Source organism: Arachis hypogaea, chromosome 16, assembly GCF_003086295.3.
Source record: "Arachis hypogaea cultivar Tifrunner chromosome 16, arahy.Tifrunner.gnm2.J5K5, whole genome shotgun sequence".
Taxonomy (NCBI): Eukaryota; Viridiplantae; Streptophyta; class Magnoliopsida; order Fabales; family Fabaceae; genus Arachis; species Arachis hypogaea.
The window spans coordinates 44,584,802-44,600,782 of record NC_092051.1 but is presented as its reverse complement, the minus strand read 5'-3'; the positions used below and the strand labels follow the sequence as shown (position 1 = coordinate 44,600,782).

The window sequence follows — 15,981 nt, the reverse complement described above, 5'->3', positions numbered from 1 at the left end:
ATGTTTATTGTATTTAATTAAAAGGCACCTTTGAAAGGGGCTAACATATCTGAAAAAATGGACATTGCAGGAATTGCTTCAATACCTACCAGAGTACCGCAAGAAATTCGGCTTCGGGTTCATGACTAGCACGAACCTGCACCTTTCGCAACAAATACTGGAGGAGGTGCAGGTACCGTTTTTAATCTTTTTAACACGTGATTGTATGATTTAAGGAAAATAAATAAAAATAATAATAAGGGAGTAATTGAATGAGAAGAGAAGCAAAGAGTGTGAGTGGGATTAAAATAATTTTGTCCGATGAGTTAGGAAGAATAATGGGGTTGTGAATGAAATTGGGATGAAGACTTGTGGCTCTGTTGGGGATGCTGGTTACATCATCATATTATTGATTATTAACAACAACTCTTAATTGAGTGCATCTAGTTAACTCAATCCTAAAACCCTATAGTTTGTAAGATTACAATAATAATTCTTTATGCATTTTTGTATATTGATAAGTATATTTATTTTCCTCCTAAGAAAAAAATTCTCAAATTTTTGAACATGCTGTCTACGTGATTATGGGTGTGCCTTGAATTCAGGTTTCTGTTTTTGTTTGTTGTTTCTTCTTCCAATTAAAGAATGGAGGAGGCAGTTTGTTACTTTTGAGGGGGAGGTGTTTACCATCTTCCTTCCCATCATTTTCCCATTTGATTGTGACGACTTCATGATTGAGTTACTAAACATGTTTGTTACTTGTTAGGTACAATTACTTTGTGATTGTTTATTCGCGCTAAGAAAATTGTTTGTTTAGTGTTTTTAGTTAAAATACTTTGACGTCATAGATTGAGCCTCTCTTATAATTTAGAAATTGTTAGTTAGTTTCAAAGGACTAATTAATTAGTTCATCATTTGGTTTGATGTGACGACTAAGAAATCACCACTCTAGTATTATACCATGTCTTTTCCTTGAACGCTCCTAAGTTTGACTTTCAGTGATATTATTTAAAGAAAGAAAGAAAGAAATGGAGGAACAGCTTGGTATATATTTTTGACCTATATTTCTGATATATACCACCATGTCAATTCAAATTTGTCAAGCATGTCCATTACTGATATATATTTCTGATTGGTCTGGCTGATTTTGGCATGTTCTTGTGCAGGCACGATATCAGAATAGTCTGCAAGTTGAACTTGAAACGGCGTCTCGGGAGGAATTCACTCTTATAGAAAGACGTCTTACGAAACTATGGGAACGTAAGCCAAACCAGCAGTTTATAACATGGCGCTATTTTGTGCTTTGTTTTTTGTAAAATTTGTGACTTCTAATAACTTGTTTGCTTTTGGTGTATCCGTCAGGTTTGTCTCGGGAAAAGACTTTAGAAGTTTCGGAAGAGACTGGTGAGGTGGTTCAAGATTCAATGCTCGAAGATGACGTTGCGCCAGATAGTTCTGATGAGGTTGTCTCTAAAGGACACCAACCTTCCATCGTAACCTTTGACCTCAATAAAACTCCAGAGGAGAATGATATTTGCTGACTGCTCTCTTTATTATTAGTCTGCCTTATCTCACAAAATATTAGGACTGAACTGAACAAAGTGACTATTTGTGATTATTCATTTGCCTATTGAATTCGATGAAATGATAATGAATTTGGAATAGATTAATCTCAAATTACTATATATCTAACATTAGATTTATTTAAGTTTTGCATGCATAAATTTATTTTTTTATTTTATTGTTTATCTTATTTTATTTTTTATCTAATTTATGTTTTTCACTTTGAAATTTACCAGTGATCAAATTCTAGACCTTTTAGATATGGAGTTTTGATATCATGTCATAAAATTTTTTTTCCAAAATTTTTAACTTGTAGAAAAAGACAACAGAATAGTTATATTGTTAACAATATTTTATTTAATTTTGATAAACATTTTGATTGAATCAATATAATCAACGGTATATGTCTGCCTCTTTTCTCCTTCATCTCACTGAATAAACATAAATGAAATAATAATAATATATGAAGCAGGGGAAATTAAAATATTAAATGAGCACAGAGTTATTTAAAAATGTTTAATGATTTGATAGTAAACATTTTTTATATACGAACGGTGATTCCAAAGACACATATAATTCATCAATGATTTTCTTGAAAGCTGGAGAATCATTGACTCCAATACGTGAAACATTTATCAATTTCTTAGTTTTACTAGTCAGAATATTATATTCAGCAAAAGTAAAAAGCTCGATTTGAATAGCTTCTTGAAATAGCTAATAGGCCTTTCTTATCAATTCACTTACTTCATCATCTGCTCAAGTTTACACTACTCATGATTAATAAATATAAAAGTAAAAAAAAAAAGAGAGAAGAAGAACACAATAGATTACTTCAAATATGTAACCAAAATAGTCTCGAATACTTCTTAAAAATTAATATATACAGAACACAATAATTTGTTCGTTAAGTATTTATGTTTTTTTTATTAGTTTAAATTTTGAAAGAAATAATATTATGATATGATATTAGAATTTTATATCTAAAAAATTTAGAATTCGATCTTTAATAAATTTTAAAAATAAAAAATAACATAAAACAAATAAAAAACGGAAAAACTATGAAAAATTAAATAAATCTAAAAAAGGCATTTGTTTGAAAATAAATGTTAAAAATATAACTATTTATATTATTTTTTTTATTAATTTAAATTTTTAAAAAAATTAATTTCATAATAGGAACGATGAAGAATAAAATATAAATTTATAAAAAGCATATATATTATTCCAGTTTATGGAATTAATTAATCTATCGGTATGATATATAAACAAATAAGTCATATATACTGAATATTTTATTAGTAGCGATATGCAAATGATAATATTAATGTATGAATTGAAGAGAGTAAACAAAACAACATTTGATATTAATGTATGAATTGAAGAGAGTAAACAAAAACTATTAGCGTCTATTATAAAATTAAAAAAATAGACCTAATGAGCTCGGAGAATAAAATTAACATAAATATTTGTTTATAAATATATAGATAACAAACTAATATAATCGTTAAGTATTTATTTTTTAATTGTAATTTTTTCTTCCATACCTACTAAGACTTTTAAAAAAGATACAAAAAACCGAAAAATACAAACTTAAATTTTAAATTAGATAAGCCACCGCTCCTTAAATCCTTATTTTTTTCCTAATACCAATAATCCTTATTGGAGCTTGCTTCGTCCAGTACCTCTCCTCCACGTCCGTCTCTGCGGTGTGCCAGCGTCCTGGAGGCCCTTCCCTCGCTGTCCGATCCCCGGTGATTCCTCTCTTACCCTCAAACCAGTCATCCCGCTGGAGGTAAGCACGATTAATCCTGGATATTATTATGCTCTAACATACTACTAATTTCATTCTCCAACCGCATCCTTCCATGCTCTAACTCACCTTCAATTCAAAGTTCTCTTTTTTTAATCTGTCATTATCTTCGTTTTAAGCATGCTATTGCTGATCCTAATAATAATAGTTATCTACGACGTACATTTATTATATTATATATTTAATTAACAAATACTCTGCTTATATATTAGGATTACTAATTACTAATTAATTAATAAGTGTCAAGTAATGAGAGACGTTTAGGCACCAAAAACAAAATTAAAGAAACAGCATAATCTTACTCTCGTCTTGGCTAATGATATCCTTTCTGATTCTCTCTCACCCCCGGTTATTAGTTTTTCATAATTTCTCTCGTTAATGAAGAGCCGCCCTGCACCATGCGAATAAGTGTCCCTTTTACATTCATACGTTGCAATGTCTAGTTAGATTTATTTTCTTTTAATATGATTAATTAATTAAGCTTCTTCAAGAATTTGCTGCAATTCCACATTGAAGTGCTATTTTCTATTTTAAATTGAGTAGTATTATTGTACTATTTTGAGTACGTTTGGAAGAACCCGAATTTTATGTGTACTAATCTAATAGTTAGACATTTTTGCAATTCTATTCCAATAATACACCACATTCTTATGGTTCTAGGCATTATAGAGAAATTGGAAGTACGTCAATATTAGTTTTATGTCTAACATATTTGATTTCCTTGTTAATATACTCTTTTAATTGACAAACTCATGTACTCTCGTATTTTTCGAATGCAGTTGGGACCTCTGATAATTTATATTATGATGTACATATTAATTGTTATATTCGGGTTAATAAAAATGATACATGATTAATTATATTTAACATAAATAATTGAATAAATTGTGAATATATCAATTTTTTTATGCCCCACATATTTGATTTCTTTGTTAACATGCTAATCTCAACTCATGTACTCATGTACTCATGTAACTGGGGTATGCCGGTGTCCTTTTTGCATGTTAATTTATATTATTATGTACACATTAATTGTTATTACTTCGTTATAATTCGAATGCAGTTGGGAAAGATGTCTCGGGTAAGTCGTTTCACGAAGAAAGCCTGTGTAGACACAGCATGTCAGCAACCTCAAGTGGGAGGTCATGCGACTTCAACTTTGCAGAGAGCGGACTGCCCAATTCCGCCGCCCAGTGGCAGTAGTGCCCCCACATCCTCGTCTTTACGCCCCTTTCGTCCACCCCGAACCAAACCACTGCCTGCTCCACAGGCTTCCATGAATGATGTTGAAAACTCGGAGCCGGACGCCGAGGCAGATGAGGTAGATTCTTTTGACCAACATGTTGATAACCTTTTAGCTGCACAGGATGCTCAGAAGCGCAAGGGACGCAAGACCACAGAATTTTGGGATGTTAAGACAATTGGTATAAGAGAACTTATTTAATTCTACTTTTTATTGTCCCATTTTTTCTATAATTTATTCGCAGCTTGACTCCAATGGTAGCTAACTAATAATTAATATTTTTTACAGAATCCGATGGCACAATCAAACAGGTCAAACTGAGTGTGAAGGAAGCTATGAAGCCACCTAACGGAAGAAAGGTTGTACTCAGGTTTAACAGTGCACTGCAACCAGTTGGGGATGAAGCAGATTTACTGAGCGGCGTTATGGGACTGCTAGGATCTGACTACACCAAATTCCCAATCGGCGAGAGGGACTGGAGAAAGGTTCACACCAGGGAGAAGGTCTATAATGAAATAGTAAAGGTAAAATGTTATTTTTATTTCTTCGTACCATTCCAAACTCATACTTTGAACACTACTCACAGCTTAATTCTAATGTTTCAGGAAATGTTCCATTTTGAAGAAGATAGTAGAGGAATTATAAAGTCTGTAATATTCAAGATGCTGGGAAGGGCTTGGAAGGAAACGAGAAGCAGATTATACCATCACTACTATGACGCAGAACTTTCACTTGCAGCAAATATTGAAAACCGCCCAGATGGAATTACTGCGGAACATTGGAGAAAGTTTCTCGATTATCGCAATAGCGAAGAGACACAGGTAATATAGTTTTAGTTTCATATCAGACAAAGTCTATTTATGTTACATTTAGTTCGTTAGAACTAGTGTCTAGTAACTCTTAATTTGATGGCATGACAGGAGAAGTGTAAGAAAAATGTCGAGAATCGATCAAAGCAGCTTTACACCCACACCGGCGGATCAAAAAGCTTGGCAAGGCTCGGAGAAGAAGAGGTAATCTAATTTTGAGAATGTTTTAGAATTATCTGTTCCTCTACCTTATTCACTTTGTCGTCATTATTGGTACAGTCGGAACGACAAAGGAGGAGAGTTAGTAGAGGAGAGTTGTATCTCTTAACGCACAAAAGAGATGATGGCTCCTATATCCATGATGCGGCTCGCGCTATTGGAGTAAGTAATGTGTTTTTAGTTTTTTAAATTTTATTGGAAGTCTGTGCGGTTAGCGACTAGCTAATAAATGCTCTTAATTGCTTATCTATGTGTGTAGGAAAGAATTGAGGCTATTGAGCAAGGCAATGAATCTTCTAGACTGTTATCCCAGAATGATTCGCTTGCTCAAGCTCTCGGAAAAGAGCGCCCGGGTAGGGTGCGTGGCATGGGGTTGGGACCGACTTCTAGTCAAGTCTTTGGTATGAATTCCCATCAGCCGAGCAATAGTTTTGAAAGGGAGGAGACCCAAAGGGTGCTGCTTGAACTGCAAGCAGAGTTGGCAGCAGAAAAATTGAAAAGGAAGGCAGTGGAGGATGAAGTAGCAGCCGAAAAGACCAAAAGACAGGCAGTGGAGGATGAAGTAGCAGCTGGGAAGGTCAGGATGCAGGCAATGGAGAGTGCTTTGATATGTCTACTTCAAGGGCAAGGTAGGGAGCTGCCATCAGACGTCGCCACATGGATGAGTGCGTTGGAGGGACAGATTAGAAAGTAGTTCTTAGGATTGTGGAACCTTTTCTTCTTTTAGATATACACTTTTATTTTGTTGATTATGCAACTCTTAGTAAGGAGTACACTTTGTTGATATTCGGATAATTATATTAATTAAGTTAATGGTTTTGCTATTGTCGTTTACCCTGTAATTTATTTTTCGGGATTTTAAATAATTTAACTTACTAATATTAAGAATAATTAAAAAAAACGAAAAAAAATGTACATTGAAATAAGAAAAAGCGTGATTGCCAGTGTACAGAACAGTATTTTTGCGGCCATATAACTGAAAAATAGTGGCGGTTGCGAACTAGCCGTTAGGAATTTGAAAATTCGGGTTAGGAGATAGCGGCGGTTTAACAACCGCCGCCAATTACATTTCAAAAAACATTGGCCGTTAAACCGCGACGTTTTCAAACCGCCGGTAAATGCATTAGTCTTTAAACCGTGGCCATTAAACGGCGGCGGTTTGAAACCGCCGAACATTTCGTGTCGACTACAGATTTCCAGATCGCGGCGGTTTTAAACCCCCGCTAAACATTGCGACGCTAATCTTGGATTTTGCGGCGATTGTGCCAGCGGTTCCTGAGAACCGCCGCAAAATCATATAACCACCCTCTAATAGGCGACGCTTAACGAACCGTTAGAATCCCGTTTCGCGGCGGTTTAAAACCGCCGCAAATCACTCCAAGAACCGCCGCTATTTTCCGGTTCCCTTGTAGTGTATTGTTGCTTGTGAATTACGGTTCGGCCATAAAGAACAGCCCAAATAGAGTTATTTTGATAATTTTGGGGCTTGTGTGAATGATAATTATTGATTAAATTGATGAGGTTTGATGGCGGAGAGATTAAATGAAAAGCGGTGAAAAATCAGTAATAGTAAAGCTTAAAAAACGGACTTAAAACTCAAGCTAAAAACTTGAAGAATTTTGGAAATAGGATTCAGTCCTTTGGTAAAGTTATAATCAGGGAAATAAAATTTATATTTGAGATTGAAATAGTAATTTAATAAAAATTGAAGTTAGTTTTGTAATTATATACGTTCAGGGGTAAAAGGGTATTTTATAAAAGTTTAAGGTTATTTTTATAAATATGAAATAAGTGAGGATTCAAATATAATTTTATAAATTATTAAGGTTAAAAATAGAATATTAAAAAGTTCGTGATTTAGAAAGTAATTAATAAAAGTTTAAAAATAAGGTTTTATAAACTAAATTTTAAGAATATATATATATATATATATATATATATATATATATATATATTATTTACCATTTAAATTATCTTATTTAGATTATTGTTATCATTTTATTAAGAATATTTAAGTTAGAGAAGAGCAAACAGAAGAACTCTTAAAAAATTAAGAGGACACAGATAATCTAGAAATTTTATGATTCTTTTTCATAAGACACTAGGAAAAGGTAAGAGAAGAATGCGAAGTTGAATTACGATAAAGAATTAAAAGATTGAAGAAAAGAAGAGAGAAAGAAAAGAAGTAAGAAAATAAGAGAGAAAGATGAGAAAGAAAAGAAAAGAAAAAGAACAAAAAGAGAAGGATGTGTTAAGTAAAAGGATCTCTACCACAGAAGAGTATAGAGCAGTGACGAGAAGGATGTATTAAGTAAAAGGATCTCTGCTACAGAAGAGTAGAGAGCAGTGACTGAAAGGATTTTAATGAATATCTGCCACAGTAGAGCAGAAAGAAAAGAAGGTATTAATTAAAGTTATCTCTGCTGCAGTAGAGTACTGATGAATCCACATTTCATGGTATTTATTTGCTTTAATTAGGTGGATTTCATTGACTTTTCTTTCATATATCCATTGAAATAGCATAGTTTCATGATGTCTTCCTAATTTGTGCTTGAAAGTGAAAACATGCTCTTTAAACTTTTTTATTGCTAAATTTTATTCACTTTAATCCCATTTGGTGCCTTGATGTATTTGTCAAGTGATTTCAGGTTTTCAAGGCAAGTTTGGGTTGAAGAAGAGAAGAAGGAGCATCCAAAATGGGAGAAATCATGAAGAAAATGGAATTTGGAAGTTGCTGCTGTGCGTACGCACAACGGTGACTTCATGCAAGGATGCATACGCACCAAATGTCGTGCATACGCACGATGAGAATTTTGCGCAACTGTGCGTACGCACGACTGCATGCACGTGAGGTCATTAATTGCAAATCTCTGGGGGCGATTTTTGGGCTTCCAAAGCCCAATCCAACTCATTTATGAAGCTATTTCAAGCCAAAGTGAAGAAGAATGAAGGGGGAGCACTTAGGTTTAGCTTTTTACATGTTTTGTTTAGTTTTTCTAGAGAGAGAAGCTCCCCCTTCTCTCTAGAATTAGGACTACTTAGTTTAATTTTTTGTCATTTCTATTTTTAATTCTTGTTTTCAATTACTTTTCCTTGTCATTTATTGTTATTGCATCTTTGTCCTCTTCTCCTATTTGTTATTTCATTTCTTTTGTCTTTTATGTTTATGAGCATACTTTGTTATTTTAATTTACATTTAATGAAATCTATGTTTCCATGTCTTTATTGCTTTCTTTAGTTGTTATTGCTATTTTCTTGCTTTTGTAATTTTAGAATTTATTTTATTGCAATTTAATGTTATTTTATTTTTATGCATACCAAGTGTTTGATGAAATACTTAACTTAGTTTTTACATAGCTTTTTCTCACTCTTGACTTGGAATTGTGAATTTTGGTGTTCCTTGAGTCATTGATGTTCATTCTTGTTTGATATATTAGAGTAGTTAATTGATTTGGTTTCTCTTGACTCTAAGTGACCCCATAGTGTTGATTTAGAACTTATGAATTGGAATCAACTATGCTTATTTGACTTATCCTCGATGTAGAGTTGACTAAATAGGATTAACTCTTTATAATCATCATGCGTTTGTGGTCAATGGCTAGAATAAATAACCTTAATTCGCAATTACTTATCAAAAAATTTCTTACATTTAAAGTTTTATTGCTTTGACTTTGATTATTTTGACTTTAATTTCTTACATGTTTATTTAGGATTCAGATCCTCTAAAGTTTGAATTTCACTTTAGAGAGTAAAGTGTGATCTTCTACTTTTGAATAGTTTCTCTTTCATATTTATTCTTGGTCCCACCTATGAAATCAATGGTGAGAAATCACACTTTCCTCTCTAAAGTGAAATCCAAACTTTAGAGGATCCAAATCCGTTTATTTAATTCCTTACTATTTACATCTTTTGCTCTCTTTCATTCCCAAATCCCCCTTATGTTGGGAGCACCCGCACAGTTCGTGCGTCCGCATCCCCCTCCTCTCCCCTTCTGTTGTCTTTTCCTCTTCTCTGAGTCACAACCTCCCTACCATCATCTTCTTCACCATCATCACCAGCTCTTTCTCGTCAATCACCCACCTTCGCTCACAACTGCCGCGGCGAGCTCGCAGCCGCCGGCAACCTCACCTATTCTTCTCTTTCTCTTCCCCGTTTCCCGTTCACACCCTTCTCCGCCCGCAGCTCCGCGAGCCCAGCACCACCGTCGCCTTCCGTTTTCGCAGCCCTGTTACCCAACCGCGCCGCCGCGTCCTGTCTGGCATCCCGGCCCTCCTCTTCGCGCTACAAGTAGCGCCGCAGAGCCCCCTTTGCGTGCTCTCCGCTCCTCCGCGCCACCTCAGCCGCGACACCACAGCCCCCCTTCATCCATAATCGCCGGCGATAACCCACACCACCGCGCCCCCTTCTCTTCCCCTTTCCTTCTTCTAGCTTCCACCAAGCTCAGTGCCATCGCGACGTTATCCTCGCGCCTCCTCTCCCGGCCAAACCACCACCGTGAACCACCGTAGCGTCCACCGTCGACGAGCCACGGCGACCCAACCCTCTTTCCTCCCACACACGAGCTCCTTCACCCTGTTGCTCTTCACCCAAAACAGGGCAAGGCCCCTGTTTTCATTGCTGGGCAACTCTCCGCCGCTGCCATTGAAGCAGCGCCCACACCGCCGCACCACCAGGTCAGCTGGGTTGCTCCAGCCGTTCACTCACCATCACCACTGTTGAAGCCACCACCTCTGGGCTGGCATCCCTCTGCTTCCGTTTCCCCTTCTCTTGTCCCTTCCCTTTCTCTGTTCTGTTTTTGCCCTTTCAGGTTCCATTCTCTATTCTGTTTTCAATTCTGTTTTCTATTCCTTTTTCTGTTTTCTGTTAGCATAATTTAATTTTTATTGATTAAGTTAGTTAGAAATGCATGTTAGTTGATTAGGTTGTTAGAGAATCTGAGCTGGGTAGTGGATTTAGGTTTGTTTTGAATAATGCTGTTGTTTGGAAATGTTGCTGCTTCATTGATTTGCCCCGTGCTAAATTAGTTTGCTTGATGCTGCTGCCTGGCTGTTCATTATTGCTTTGTTCTTGCTGAGTGCTCCGGGCTGAGTTCTTCTCCAATTTGCACTTCTCTGTTGGATTCGATTATGAGTAATTGCTTGAATACATACTGCTTGCTCCTGGAATGATTATTGAATTCAATGCAATGAATGCTGGTTGAGTCCATTAATTTTTTTTATTATTCATTGTGCTGTTTTGATGCTGTGGTTTAGGCCATTACTTTTGTTCATTGTTCAAAGAAAGAATGCTGCTTGAAGCTGTTGGTTTGGTTTAAATTGTTATTGATGTTATGTTGCTGTTTCATTGATTTACTTTGGTGCTAAACTGGCTTGTTTAATGCTGCTGCATAGTTGTTCTTTAGAAGCCACAAGTTTTGGATTGTTTTTGCAGTCATGAATTTTGAGAAATTCCTGCGTTTGCATTATCACTGCTGCTGCAATTTGTGTTTTAATTTGAACCTAATCACTTGATTCAGGACGCTTATTTGTTTAAATTCATGTTGAATACTTGTGATTGGTTGTTGAATTCAAGAAAAAGAATGCTGCTGGGTGATTCCTTGTTGCTGTTTTGGTGTATGTTGGGCAATTGAATGCTGTTATGTTGCTGAATGATCCTGTTTTTCTTGATTTTAAATTGAATTGTCAATTGCTCCATTTCAATTTTCCATTTTGTTCTTGCTTCAAGATTGATTGCTACTGAAGTTTTCTTTCAATTCTGCACTTGACTGTTTGAATTCAGATTGCCTGCTTGTTAAATGGTTCATTGTTTTGGTGCTGTATTTTTGTTCTTGCTGTATTTTGGCTCACTTTCTGATTTCCTTTGAAAACATACATGAATTTTGTGAATTTAATGGTTAAATCATTCATAGGAAATTTGAATTAATTGATTGAATTTGGGAAATGGCCAATTTACAGCTGAAATGCTGCCGGATTTTTCCTAAACCTATTTTATTAAATGATATTGTTGTACTTGGTGCAACAATATTCTAATTGACGGAATTCTATGTCAAAAAGAATCTTGTTGTCTAAAAGGGTTTTGGAAATTTCCTCAAGAGTCTCCTTACAAGTTTTGGTCAATTCTTTAATCTCTTTGCTTGTTTTAACTTGTATGTTATTTTTAAGCATTGAACAATCCTTAATTGAGCTACGATTTGACCATAAACTTGGTTTTCATTTAAATTCAAGTCTCTTTTGCATGCTCTCACAAGGTTGGATTTCTTTTTACCTATGTGGCTGAATTTGATTCAGTTTTCTCCATGTCTAAGTTGCCTTGAGTCAGATAGTAAATAAGCTTGTCAATTTTTCATTTCAACCATGTGATTTTCATACCTCATATGAATTTGGTGTTTGAATCTCTCGATGTTTTTAACTTGCTAACACCAAATTGCTTAAACTTATGCCAATTTACTTGTGATTGAGATTTACTTGATTATGTGCTCTACATGTATATGTGAATCACTTGTTTTGGCATCTTGAACTTTTGAAAAGTGAATAGAAACTTGCTTGTTTTTACATTTTTGAAACTTTTTGGAATCAAGGAACTTGTGACTATGCACCTAAATTTTGATTTTCCTCCCATTTCTTTTACTAACTTTTTCTTTCTTTTTACATAACTTTTTAAGTTTTGATTTCTTTTTCAACTAACTTTTTCTTTTTCTTAACATAACTTTTGACTATCTTTTCTTTCTTTTCTTTTCCCAATTAAATTTTTCTTTTTTTTTCTTCATATAACTTTGACTTTTCTTTTCCTTTTCAACTAACATTAATTTCTAACTTTTCTTAATTTTTAACTTTTCTTTTCTTTTTCAACTAACTATTTTCTTTTTACTCACATAACTTTTAACTTTCCTTTTACCTTTCAACTAACAATAACCTCTAACTGTTTTCTTTCTCTTTGTGCATAGCAACAATGCTCCTTTCTTCTTTTTCTCTTTGATAAACAAGCAAGTTAGCTTTCTTAGATTCCTTTATTTGATTGGAAGTTGCTTCTGTTTGCTTTTAACTTGAATCTCATGTTTGCTTCCATTCAAATTTTTATTATCTATTCACTTCATATGCTGTTGTGTGAAGCTCTTTCCTTTTCAGCACCACCATCACTCTTGTAGCGACTCTATCGCCTAACCCACTAGCTGAAGGTGGAGGTGACACAGTGACGATTCTTTCCACTCTGCTTGATCTGATCACCGCGGACGGTGCTACATTTTAAGTGTGGGGAAGTTGTCCATCTTCAACAAGCATATTTGGGTGACAATTTCATTTCCGAACACTTGTAGTTTAGTTCTTATTATTATTATTATGCTTTTTAGTTGCTTTGTATATATTTTATCTTTTTTTGCTTTTTACTTAGTTTATTACTTTGTTATGCATATTTTGATATTTTGCTCTTAATTTTGGCTTGTACATATGCTTTTTGGTTGTTTGTCTTGATTGTGATTTGGATGATGTGATGATTACACCTAGTTTGATTTCCTATACACTTGCTATTTTAGTTTGATTGAAATTGGGAATTAAACTTAGGATTTTTGACTTTTTTCATCCAATCACACTATATACATATATAGAATAAGTGTTAGTCAATTAATGAAATTTCCAAGAAGCTTATCTTTTGTATATAGGGCATTGGAAATTCGAATTGAATTGAGTCGAAATTCTATGAAACTTGCATGATTTATATATTGTGGAATATGATTTTTGAGTTAAAGAACATACAACTTGTGAGTTTTTGAGCCTTATTGTGTGGTTATACCATTTGACCACTTATTTCATTTTTGTGTGTTGCTCTTCTCTAATTGCAATCTTTGGTTTGTTTAATTCTATATATTCATTGTTTAGTGTATATTTATGCAATTATGTGATTGAGGTCATTATTTCTTTATAGCTCACTTAGCCCAAAAAGCCTACCATTTCATTCACCTTTGTTTGTCACTTTGAGCCTTTACAATCTCCTTTTGTTCTTTATATTGCCACATCACTAACCTTTAAGCAAAAAATAATTAATTGTCCTATTTGAATCTTTGAGTAGCTTAAGGTAGTGAGAGTGTGTGATGTTTAAGTGTGGGGAAGATTTGGGAACATTGGTAGATAAAAATGTGTTTTATTCTTTGTTGAAAAATATTGGAAATTTCGGGTACATGCTCATGTAAGACTATGGAAACCATATGCATTGATGATAGGGGTGTTCAAAACCGATCCGAACCGAACTAAATCGACGAACCGAACCGAAAAAACCGAGAACCGAAAGCCAAAAAAAAAAAAAAAAAAAAAAACTCATTTTTCTGTTTTTTGTGCGGTTCGGTTCGGTTTTTTGGTTTTTACTCTCAAAACCCTAACCGAACCGAACTGAACCGGTTCGAAAAAACCATAAAAATGCCTAACCCCACCCCCCAAACGAGCAAAGGTTGCTGCGCGAGTGTGAGAGCGCCCCCCCAGCCGTCCCTGACCCTAACCCCCCAAATCCCCAATCCCTAACCTGCGGCTGCGCTCTCTACTGTTTAGCCTCTACTACCCAGTCGCTCTCGCTCTCTCTTCTCCAAATCCCCAAAGCACGACGCCACCCACAGCACCACGCCGAAGCCTTCCTCTTCGCGGAGACGCCACCCACAGCACGACGCCGTCGCCCACGCACAGCACCACGTCGTCGCCGTTGAGACGCCACCACCCAACGCCAGCAGTGTTTCTGGGTTCTCCCACTCAGCGCCACTATCATCAGTTCAACCCACTCCCAGCACGGCAGCACCTCCGAGTCTCTCAGTCAGCCTTCCTCCCAAGTCAACATGGAGCCCGAGCCACCGATTCAGGTAATTTGCTGTTTATTGCTGTTTACTGGTTGTTTATTGATGGTTGTTTACTGTCAATATGGAGCCCGAGTCAATATGAACCATTTGTTGTTTACTTTCTATTATTTTCCCTCCTAATTTATAATATTCCATTTTTCGTCGTTGAAGGGAGGAGGATCTGACACGGAAGTGACATGGGAGGACGAGCAGAACATCAATAAGTTCGGAAGATTGAACAATCGCTTTCATGAGCTCGAGGATGAGATCAAAAATTGCTTCTGATTGTTGCTAGTTGTTGTTTTCTTGCTGGTTCAGTGTTCATTGTTTTAATTGTTGTTCATTGTTTAGGGAAATTGCTTCTGATTGCTAGTTCACTGATCATTGTTTAATTTATTTGTTGTTCTGTTTTTAATCTATTTGTTGTTGTGTTTCTGCTCTTGAATTATTAGACCAAAGAAATTGGATTGTGAAACTTTAGAGTTGAGCTAGGCATCACATGCACTTATGTTAGAGTATGGATATCTGGAGTTGATTAATATGGTAGCTGAATTGATTTGATGCTGATCCCATCTGGTTCCCAATTTTCCCCCCAATACCATTGACATCCAAAATATGAACTATTAATGCTTTTGCAGTTGTTCACAGCTTCTAATGACTAATCAACTTTTCATACTGTAATTATAGTAGTCACTTCATTAAAATTGTATAATATGGGGCTTTTGGTTAAAACAAAAAAAAAATTGTAAAACTTTGAGATTGTAATGGGCACTTCAATATTACTTGTAATCCTAATTGCTAGAAACAATTAATATGAATCGAGGCCCTATTGACAAAGCTAATTGAATTTGTAGTCTATTTGTGTTTCATTTCATATATGTATTGTGTTCAAAGTGTACATGTAATATTATGAGCAGTAGTTTATTTATGAAGAGAAGTTACTTATGTAGCCTTCTTGTTTTATTATTATAGGAGTTGGGAAGTCATGTCTTCTACTTCAATTCACTGGCAAGCGCTTTCAACCCGTCCATGACTTGAAAATTCATTTTATTTTTTCAGTTGTATTGACTATTAAACTTTTAAACTTCTTTAATTGTCGTATTTGAATTTCTTTTGTTATTAAATTTTATTAGATCAAGACTTTGTTAGCTATTGTTAATTTGTGTTTGTCGATTTCAATATTATGACTTTGTGAAATAGTATGGTAGTATTTTTTCTGAATTGATTGAAAAAACCGAACAAATCGAACCGAACCAAACCGATATTAATTGGTTTGGTTTGGTTCGGATGGCCTTGATAAAAAAATCGAACCAAACCGAACCGTAGTTTAATTAGACGATCAAATCGGATGACTTTTCTCTCAAAAACCGAACCAAACTGCACCGCGAACACCCCTAATTGATGAGTTGGTGTATATATTATGTTAAAAATAAAAAAAACTAAAAAAAAAGAAATAATGAAAAAGGGGCAAAATTACCCCAATGAGAAATTCAATAAGAATCAATGCATATGTGATGAGTTGAATTTAATGCATGAGTGTGTGTGT

The 15,981-nt window shown here is 35.0% G+C and overlaps 2 protein-coding genes and 1 long non-coding RNA gene across 3 annotated transcripts; all 3 read left to right on the top strand.

Moving 5' to 3' along the window:
* LOC112757038 (uncharacterized) lies at nucleotides 1–1,615 on the top strand. The gene is made up of 4 exons (XM_072220510.1): nucleotides 1–9; nucleotides 71–172; nucleotides 1,146–1,239; nucleotides 1,342–1,615. Exons 1-4 carry the CDS (start codon nucleotides 1–3, stop codon nucleotides 1,518–1,520), a joined length of 384 nt encoding a protein of 127 aa, XP_072076611.1. The 3' UTR covers nucleotides 1,521–1,615.
* Nucleotides 1,616–3,127: 1,512 nt separating this feature from the next.
* Nucleotides 3,128–6,443, top strand: LOC112757037 (uncharacterized). Its single transcript, XM_025805634.2, has 7 exons — nucleotides 3,128–3,334; nucleotides 4,416–4,776; nucleotides 4,884–5,119; nucleotides 5,201–5,416; nucleotides 5,516–5,608; nucleotides 5,684–5,785; nucleotides 5,883–6,443. Exons 2-7 carry the CDS (start codon nucleotides 4,425–4,427, stop codon nucleotides 6,315–6,317), a joined length of 1,434 nt encoding a protein of 477 aa, XP_025661419.1. The 5' UTR covers nucleotides 3,128–3,334; nucleotides 4,416–4,424; the 3' UTR covers nucleotides 6,318–6,443.
* A 3,091-nt stretch (nucleotides 6,444–9,534) lies between these two features.
* Nucleotides 9,535–15,656, top strand: LOC112754094 (uncharacterized). Its single transcript, XR_003178385.3, has 4 exons — nucleotides 9,535–10,430; nucleotides 12,733–12,906; nucleotides 13,541–14,459; nucleotides 14,607–15,656. It is a non-coding gene; the product is annotated as an uncharacterized lncRNA (long non-coding RNA).
* The last annotated feature ends 325 nt before the right edge of the window (nucleotides 15,657–15,981 follow it).